Below are 9,987 nucleotides of genomic sequence, written 5' to 3' on the forward strand. Positions count from 1 at the left end.
AGAGAGGGCCCTGAGAGATGGGCTTGAGAGATTATGTCTGCAGTTGGACTCTATTGGAAACCTACTGACTCTTTCGAATCCAACTATGTTTGAGAATGAAGTATATCAGGTAATCTTACTTCTACGGACTTAGATTCAACCCGTCCTCTTGAAAGACAGAGTCTGCGGATCCGTAGGTAACCGTCCCTTTCAGCCCTGTTCTGCCTGTCTCGCCACTGTCAAAAGTAGATTTTGTTAGCATTTTAGCTAACTCTAACCCTAACCCTTTTTCTAACCCTTAACCTAATTTTCATAACTTGCTACGTTAATTCTCATAACCTACTGCGTAAATTCTAACCTGCTACGAAAAGTAAATTCTTACATTAAACCTGTCCTCCTGGATCTCATGGAAAGAGCTGTATCAAGCTGTTTGCAAGATTACATTGTTATTACACATTATGCTAATTAAATGTGTATAATCAGGGGAATTTTCCTTCTGCCGCAATAGTCTACTCCATATAGTCTAGTAGGCTAGTCCATAGTCCAATAGCCTGCGGCTGCGCTACTGTAGGCCAAATAAAATCAGGGGTGAAATTGGATGAATCCCTCTGAGATCAACCTATCACCCTATCAGATCATCAGGCATTCGGCTCAAAACGTTACAATTTAGGCCTACATGCCAATTATTATTCCAATTACAGTCCAAAATGGTAAAGTCTTGTTATTTCAATCATATTAGACTCTCAGAACAAAATAACATTATTCCTAACTAAAAAAGAAAGAAGGTTTGTAATAGCAATGTATTTGAGAGCAGGAGAGCAAATGATCCGAATTGCAATTGTGACAAAATCTTAATCCTGCACACAAAAAAAATCTGGAATAGGTTATAGAGAGAATACATTGAATTCATGAAATAAAGCAGACTATTATTCGATAAGATTAAATAAGCATAATTAAATAGCAGTCTCTTTAATAGTCCACAAGGGGTCACACTTTAGAAAGGATTGGGACTTGTGGTGAGCTAGAGGAAAATTTGCACATAATGAAAATAAAAATGCTATGTTTTTTTTCTTTACACACATTGTTTTGAAAGATACCTTCTTATTGGCTGTTGGCTGATATGTCATTTGCTGTGTGACAAGGTGAGGATGTGATGATGAGATATTTACATGTATATGCCATGGCCTGCACTCTGGATACCGTATAATGAAATTAAAAAACAATTGATTGCCAATAGTTGAGTGTGAACTGCCTATATGGCAATGAAAATGACACACATAATACCATAAGCTAAGTGTTTTGTTTGAAATTCCTGTCCATAGATGGTTTTGGGTACTTTTCCGTCCTTACTTGCTCCAAATCGTGTCCATCGTCGCCTTGGGTTTTGGGCGCACTTGGACCTTCCAATTTGCTGCGACGTTTAAGTATATGCTGGAGTAAAAATATCATCACCAAAACGACAATGACAATACACACTATTATTCCAATTAGACCACCTGCTGTCACAGTTGAGGGGCGCTGAGTTGGATATTTGACACTTGGTGTAATAAAATCAGATGGTGTCGTAAAGCCTGAACCCTCCGACAGTTCTCTCTCAACACATTTCCATCCGTCAACCAAGTCGAATTCCTCATAGCAAGAACACATATGACCTCCATACGTATTTGTGCATTTATGTTCGCAGTAACCATTATCACATTCATTAATGTCCATGCAAAATCTAATTTCATTTCTTACATCGATCAGGTAACCCTCGGGACAGTTGCATTGATGTGGATCATTTGGGTCACATTCTGCAAGACACTCTTCGAAAGGACAATGAAGTTGACATTTGTTAGGGTCTTTTCTCGTTGCAATATATCCTTCAAAACAGGAGCAATTATAACTGCCCAGTGTATTTTCGCAAATATGCTCGCATGGTCCATCCATGTAGCACTCATCGTCGTCAATACATACGTCATTCATCATTTTGAATCCATTTTGGCATCTGCATTTAAATCCACCAATATTGTTGACACACTCATAGTTCTGTCCCGGGCACTGACTATCATCGAAACAATCATCAATATCTTTGCACTTCTTCCCATCTTCTGCCAGTGCGTACCCATGGTGACACATGCAGGCGATGGAGCTGTCATTTTTCTGGTAGCAAACGTGTGCACACCCGAAATGAAGGCAGGGATCGTTTTGCACAACAACACATGTAAATTTATTGTCATGCAGAATTTTTCCAGGTGGGCAGATGCATACAGGTTGTTGATTAATCGATAAGCACTCATCCTCACAACCACCTTTCAATACATCGCAAGTCCATGGTGCTTGCATCCACTGTTCAGAGAGACAGATATACTTGGAATCAAAGGGGTTGACCGTTGCAGTGCTTCCCATAGGCAATACCAGTAGGTCATCTCCCTCGAATCCAAATGTAGTCTCATATAGTACGGATTCCTCGCTTTTTATGTCAATACGTTTGCAGACACTTGGGAAATTATACTCACAAAGGTATCCGTCTATTTCCCTGTCGCATGATTGTTCTGTCCAATTCAAGTCGATTTTGGACACCGAGACACATTTTGAAGAGCAGACATTGTCAATGACCCCCCAGTTTTGAAAGTCTGTTGAATTATCTCCCGTTATCCATCTGTACCCCCGCAAATCAGAGGCACTGTCCGGACATTGTCCACTCGGTAACCGCAAACCAATCCAGTAATCTCCTGTAATACCGATTAAAATCGAAATTATGTATTGTGATTCCGAAGATCGCACTGTCATTAATTGTCCATTATTGCTCTCACAATGTTTTTGAGCCGTTGCAAAATCGACTGGATCCTGGAAAACAGCAAAACAATGATTCCCCTCGCAGTATGCATTATGTTTGGCTTCTCCCACTCTCATCAAGAATGTTAGAGTAACAAACACCATCACTATTAGGTTCTTCATTTTTAAAACTCAGTTGTTACAACTTTCTAATTAGGCCTACAACTCTTGCGCGTATTAGAAGTCAATGTAGGCTATAGCCTAGTTTAGACTGTTTATTCTGCTGAAAGTTCACGCTTATAAAAGGCTCGCTCCATGTTTGCGCTCTGGTCACGGAAGGAAGTTCCTCCTTAGAAGGAAGCTCGTTTTCAGCTGCTTACTTAATCCCCTTCCCAAAACGTTATCTCTCCCACTGCGACGGTGTATATCACTATAACCTATATTTCGAAAAACGCGAGTGGGCGCAAATATTAGCCAACATTTGGCACATAAACAAATGTCTACACTAGTAAACTGCAAACATGAAATACACGTTGGTAGATTACCTCTACAATTGAAAATGCCAGTATTTCAACAAATTAGGATATAGTTCAATTAATTTGTAGAAGCCTAATACATGTTATTGCTTCCCCCGCCTCTGTCTCGCGCGCTCTCTGTCTCTCTCTGGTAGCTCAGATGGCACATTCAAGTTATTTTGGGATACATTTTAGAACCCCTTCCAGAAATGGGCACCATGAGAACAGAAACAAGGCTCTTAAAATGTCAATCAGCAGTAGAAACGGTTAAAAAAAGGCATCCCCGCCCCTGTTTTGGTAAAAAGCTGAATGCAGGACTGACAGTCCATGATATCAAAATTATAGTTATAACCATGTGTTGAGGCTATATAGTGTTTGCTTACATTTACTTTGTTTACAAACTTTGAAGTAAAAAAAGTTTAGGTCTATATTTTGGGTTCTGATGGGGTACTAAGTCATATTATTCAAGAATCAATGAGTTCATATAAAACATTCATTAGTCAAAAAATGAATGTAGCAATTACTGATTTCCCCTTTAAGGTGATTTACACATAATATGGTTTCAGGTGTTTGCATGAAATTCGATTAGACCTTTTAAGTTACAAATACATAACTATGCCTCCAATACAGAAGGAATGAACATTTTGACAGTATAGGCCGTCCACACACACACACACACACACACACAGCCTTACTCCAAAGACCCATTATAGTTTTTACACTGATATAATTCATGGCCTATGTTCAACTTGTTGGCACAAATAAAAGTGGAAGTGGAGCAAGCAGATACTTCCATGCATGGCTGCTTAATTGACCATTTGCTAAACAGTAGGCTGTTATTTGCTTTTGCTACATTTCAATAACGAGTTTTAGTGAGTAAATAACAAGAATAATCTCAAAGAAGTTAAATAATAATTTATTATGTTTTCTTTTATAATCATTTGATAGGATATATATATATATATATTGCAAGTTAGCCTATAGGCTTACTTTGTTACTGGCTTTGTTCACTTGTGAGATTGGTTAGATTTTTTTGTGATGAGCAATTTCTGATATATGCTTATTAAAACTGTATGAAATAAAAACATTACAAGTTCAAACCAGCTGATTCTCCTTTGCAGACGTAAACAAGGAATGACAATGAAAATGGAAAAATTATCCAACAACATATTAATTGTCATATTATAAAATGTCTGTCAAATGACAATTTTTGGTACTTATCCGTTGAGACTTGCTGCAAATCGGGATTACCAACGCCTTGGCTTTCGAAAGCAATGTCTAAATTACCTCGACGTTTCAGTATAAGGTGAATAAGTACAACCATCACCAAAATAACAACGACAATACATACTAACATTCCAAGAAGACCTCCCGCCTTTACAGTGAAAGGGCGCTCAGTTGGATGCTTGGCACTTGGTGTATATGGTGTCGTAAAACCTGAACCCTCCGATGCTTCTCTGTCAACACAATCATATTCACCAACCAAGTCGAATCCCTCGTCACAAGAACACAGGTAACCTCCATAAGTATTTGTGCAATTATGGTGGCAGTAAGAATCCATCTCACATTCATCTATGTCGACACAAATTGACGACCCATTTCTGTCATCGAGTAAGTAACCTATTGGACAGTAGCATTGATATGTTTTACTACGATCACATTCGGTGGGACACTCTTCTGCTAAACAAAGTAATTTACACCTGTTGGTGTCTTCTGTCATTGAAATGAATCCATCAAAACAGGAACAAATGTAACTGCCTATCGTGTTCGTGCAATCGTGGTCACATGGACCCATGAAGCATTCATCCACATCGACGCATTTGTCAGATTCCAACTCATATCCCTTCTGGCATTTGCATTCAAATCCACCAAGAGTAGGCCTATTGACACATTCCATGTTTTGTCCCTGGCACTGTCTATCCTCGACACAATAATCAATGTCTTTGCACTCCTTCCCATCTTCTGCAAGTGCGTACCCATGGTGACACATGCAAGCGTAGCTGTCATCTTTTTTCTGGCAGAGATGCGCGCACCCTGAGTTATGGCAGAGGTCATTTAGCGCATATTCACATGTGACGTTGTTGTCCTGGAGAGTTTTTCCAGGTGGACAGGTGCATACAGGTTCATGGTTAACTGAGGAACAGTCATGCGAACAGCCACCATTAAATACTTCGCAATTCCATGGTGCTTGTATCCACTGTTCAAAGTGACATATATATTTCGATCCGAGGGATTTGAGCGTTGCAATGGTTCCCAGGGGTAATACCAGTAGGTTGTCTCCCTTGAACCCCAATGGGTTGTCGTACAGAACGGATTCGTCCCCTTTTACCATGACATGTTGGCAAGGACTGTCAAGTTTATATTCACAAATAAATCCATCTATTTTACTGTTGCATGGCTGTTCCTTCCATTCAAAGTCGTATTTTGATACTGAAATGCATTTTGAAGAGCAGACATCATCAAAGCGTCCCCAGTTCTGGAACTCCGTTTCATTATCTCCAGTTATCCACCTGTACCCTCGTAAACCCAACGCTTGGTCGGGGCATTGCCCGCTCGGTAGCTGCAAACCAATCCAATAATTTCCAGTATGGATACCGAGTAATATTAAAAGGATGCTATGCGATATCAAAGATCGCACTGTCATTAAATGTCCATTATGCCCATTATTATCCTCACAATGTTTTTGTGCCGTTCCAAAGTCGACTTGGTCCTGGAAAACCGCAAAACACTGCTTCTCGATGCAGTATCCGCCACGAGGGGCTTCTCCCTTGACTCCCAAAAGGAATGTTAACGCTACGAGTATTCCTACAGTATCCCTCATTTTTTTAAACAATAGCCTACGCCTCCAATTAAATATAACAATTTCGCATATAATTTAGAGATGTAGGCTACTCGGCTCCTCTGCTTATAAAGCACGGTTTGATAAGTAGAATGGAACGTTAAGACTGCTGATAACTGCCATTTATAAAAGCCTCCCTCCATGTTTTCGATTGATCAAGGAAGGAAGTTCCTTTTTGGATGGCGTAGTTGCTGACTAAGAACAAACAAGTTCTCTCTTAACCTGTAGTTGGGCAGGCTGCAACCTGGACTCAGGGTTAGACTTAACATAGTAAAAATAAATGTATTAATGCTAAAATTTGTATGATATGTTACGTTTTCTATTGTACGTCTTCATTTGTGAATATCCATTATCCATTTTGTAAGAATGACAATTTGTACAATATCTTACGAATTTCAATTCATACAATGTCTTACGAAATTGCAAAATGTATAATATGTTATGAATTCCAATTTGTTGTGGCAAAAGTTAGCTAGGTTGCTAACGCTAATGTTAGCTAGGTTGCTAACGTTAGCTAGGCTAGGGGTTAGGGGTTAATGTTAGGATTAGGAGTTAGGTTAAAGGGTTGAGGTTAGGGGAAGGGTTAGCTAACATGGTAAGTAGCTGCAAAGTAACAAAAAAGTAGTAAGTAGTTGCAAAGTTGCTAATTAGATCGAATGCTTAGGTTGTCCGTGATGAGATGTTCGGGTTATACGGCCACCGGTCCACCTCAGCCAACCACCCTACTTTCGTTTTTTGGCCTTACGTAATCTTATGTAACCATACCAAATTTAACCTACTGTATCATACTAATATGAATGTCCCGATTTTACTATTACTTTGTTACGTCTAGTCTTTGAGACCAGGCGGGCCCATCATCCCGTATTACTAGTGCCATCGTGTCACTGACGCATGCGCCCACACACAGCCCCCCCCCCCCCCCCCCCCCCCCCAAATTGATATTTGTAGTAGGCTACAGTCCAATAATCAAATTGCTAAATGTAAGGCCTAAAATGTAAGTTAAAAATATATTTAAATCATTGCAAAATCCAAAAGCGTAGATAACGTAGATATTTCAGTGTTTGCTGCTTAATTTGCTCCCTTTTCTAGTTACAGGTCTATCTCTCATGAGTATGCCTCACATTCTGAGCTATTTTAGGATTCATTTTAGAACCCCTGTATATCCACAAGTAGACATCCGGAAGACAGACACCATCTTCATGAGGTCATTTAAAGACAATATGTTTTAAGATATATTAGAATACATGAATTATTATGTTATTACATAGGCTATGCCAAATATTTAGAGGCAACCAAGATAATATCTGGGTCTCTATGTTTGTCCAGTGGTAGCCTAGGAGGAGTAGGAACATGATCACTCAGGGGAGATTGAATCATGAGTGGCACAAATGCACCACAGGAAGTGGAAGGTGGGCTTACTTCCTCTAAACCCACCCCACAATTTATGTTACTAGATAGAGATTGCATGTTATTTCAGCGCTCCCATATTTCCTTTAATAAAATGGGTGGAGTGAGAGAAATGGGGAATGGAGTGGAAGTGGGTGTGGTTTTGTTCATGCAACGGAAACAAAACCTGTCCAACCCTCATATTTGATTAGTCCTACTGATTGGTATGCTGTCACGATGAAGTCCACTATGTAGGCTACATTGTATGATAAGTAGTGCCATTTGTAGATTATTGTTGGCTGCTTGATATACCTGGAAAAAATGTCATGTCTCTTTGGCATATTTATTTAAAACTTACAAGGGGAAACTTCAATATGTGTCTGCAGACTGTTTATTTTTGGAACCAAAGATATCCAGAACGGAAGAAACCTTGCCTGTTCTTTCCAACACTTATGTTTGTATAGCCACATTCTGACAGAGACAGCTTTGTTGGTGCCACCAACAACATATCCGAAGCCTATCATTGAGTAAACAATACCTCAAAGGGGCCCACTTCTTTGAGTCCACTGCAAGACACGTCTTTCATATGGGATGGAGGAAATGGGAGGTCTTCCCCTGCAGCGTGTAGCCGGGGATAAGGAGAAAGGGGAAAGGTATTTACCGATGACCTTCCCAGTATCAAACCCACGGGAGTGATTTCTCTCTGAGTCAGCATTGTCGGAAGATGCCAGCCATATCCTGTGATGGCTACTCCCAACCAACTCTACATTGATGATAACTTTTATGAAAATGGCCGAAATGACCTTGAATAAGATTCACTCATGTTGTCGTAATGGAAAACTATAGACTGTGGAGAATGATTGAAGACACTTATTAAATCATATGTAAACATGTCATATTTTGAATATTTTCCTATGTTTAAACGTTACCATTTTGGCAGAATTTTGTCAAAAGCATTGCATGTTATGAGCTGCAATCTGCAATCTGCTCATAACTTGCATAGCAATGTAATTTGAGACAGTGATTATGATCCCACATACATGTAGGCTACAAGGAAGTTCCATTTCTATTTGCCATGTGTAATAAAGAAATTAGAAATCTTACTCACTCACATATATTATCTTGGAAGTGCCAAACCCAGCAACCATGTAATCTGATTCTTGTGTATACAATTCCGCTCAATTTAATTTGGCATTCCTCAGGCTATTGCTAGTGACCCAACCCAGCCATTCATATTTTGGTATTCTGTCTGCCACGGCCAACCTTACTTTCTTTTGTCAACCCTTTCTGTTTCATCCTAAGGAATTGACTGTTAGGATATTGTGTTTCGCCGCCTGAGACACACATAATGGCAGTGTAAATAATGGTTGATCCACCGCATCAATGGCAGGAAAGGGCTTCACGGGACTCTTAAGCCTTGTTCACACTGGCAGTTTGAAGTGACACTCATAGGTGGTTTGAAATCAGATATAAATCTGATTCCTGGCCATGCTACTTGGTCAAATATGACCAAAATATGACCAAATATGATTTATTTTCCCCCAAGTGGTTTGTAGACTGTTATTTGGCATATCTTGTTGCTTGCTAGTTACTCTGTTGACAGTGTGAAGAGAACATGTGGTAACTAACTAGCTTGTTAATTGTTTACAAACAAATTAGTGAATGTGCTAGCAAGCTAAACAGCTACCTAGCTAGCTAGTTGACTGCTGTGGCTAGCCAAAAATGCCTTATTTTGAAAGTTGATTATCCTTTGAGGCTTTTTAAGTGTTAAAAGTGTTTAAAAACATTTTTTGTTGATTTCACATTGAATTCACGTTAGTTGACAACTCAACTAAATGTAAATCACAACTAGAGGTTGAACTGACGTCTGTGTCCAGTGGGTCTCTGTGACACTTTATTTGCTGGAATCTGGTTAATTTAATTCAGAGGGCCTGCTGAATAAAGCAAGATTATTAGCAGGCTGTCTGTGTTGGCAGCGTGGTCTGACTTGATTCTAAGAGATGTGCTTGTGTTGGAATGTGTGTTCACACACAGTACTTTAGGGCCTCTCCAACAGGCGATCACACAGAGACTCTTGCTATTGCCAGCATTCGCTTACTACTGAGAAAAGAACGGAGTGGTTTGGACGCATTGTAATAATCTGTTTCCAGCAATTGTGTTGTGCCACTCAGTACATGCAAAGAAAAGGGCCATTTAATCAGGTTGACAGAACTCCAGAGACAGGAAAACAAACTCTGACATGTCATAGCCTATGCTTTATCATATCCTATCTAAACAGACTACTGGTAGTTGCAGGCAAACCCAAACCCGTCTTTTGCTGACTCACGCATTTCATTTAAGAATTTACAGACTTTTAAGAGAGAAATGCATTGTAATCTCGTTTACCAGCCTCTCTGAAGGACTTTAACTTGCAACCTTAAATCAATGATTACTTGGTTCAAAGCAGAGTCACATCATTGTCCTGTTTTTCTTTAGTCATTACTAGAACCCTGACCAGGAATCGCCTATAAC

The 9,987-nt window shown here is 39.6% G+C and overlaps 2 protein-coding genes across 2 annotated transcripts; both read right to left on the reverse strand.

The window, feature by feature from the left end:
* Positions 1 to 918: 918 nt before the first annotated feature.
* On the reverse strand, positions 919 to 4,070 carry LOC129817400 (thrombomodulin-like). Its single transcript, XM_055872595.1, has one exon. It carries the CDS (start codon positions 2,917 to 2,919, stop codon positions 1,270 to 1,272), a length of 1,650 nt encoding a protein of 549 aa, XP_055728570.1. The 5' UTR covers positions 2,920 to 4,070; the 3' UTR covers positions 919 to 1,269.
* An 81-nt stretch (positions 4,071 to 4,151) lies between these two features.
* On the reverse strand, positions 4,152 to 6,282 carry LOC129817401 (thrombomodulin-like). Its single transcript, XM_055872596.1, has one exon. It carries the CDS (start codon positions 6,070 to 6,072, stop codon positions 4,429 to 4,431), a length of 1,644 nt encoding a protein of 547 aa, XP_055728571.1. The 5' UTR covers positions 6,073 to 6,282; the 3' UTR covers positions 4,152 to 4,428.
* Between the last annotated feature and the right edge of the window lie 3,705 nt (positions 6,283 to 9,987).

The sequence above is a fragment of the Salvelinus fontinalis genome, chromosome 20 (assembly GCF_029448725.1).
Source record: "Salvelinus fontinalis isolate EN_2023a chromosome 20, ASM2944872v1, whole genome shotgun sequence".
NCBI classification, from domain to species: Eukaryota; Metazoa; Chordata; class Actinopteri; order Salmoniformes; family Salmonidae; genus Salvelinus; species Salvelinus fontinalis.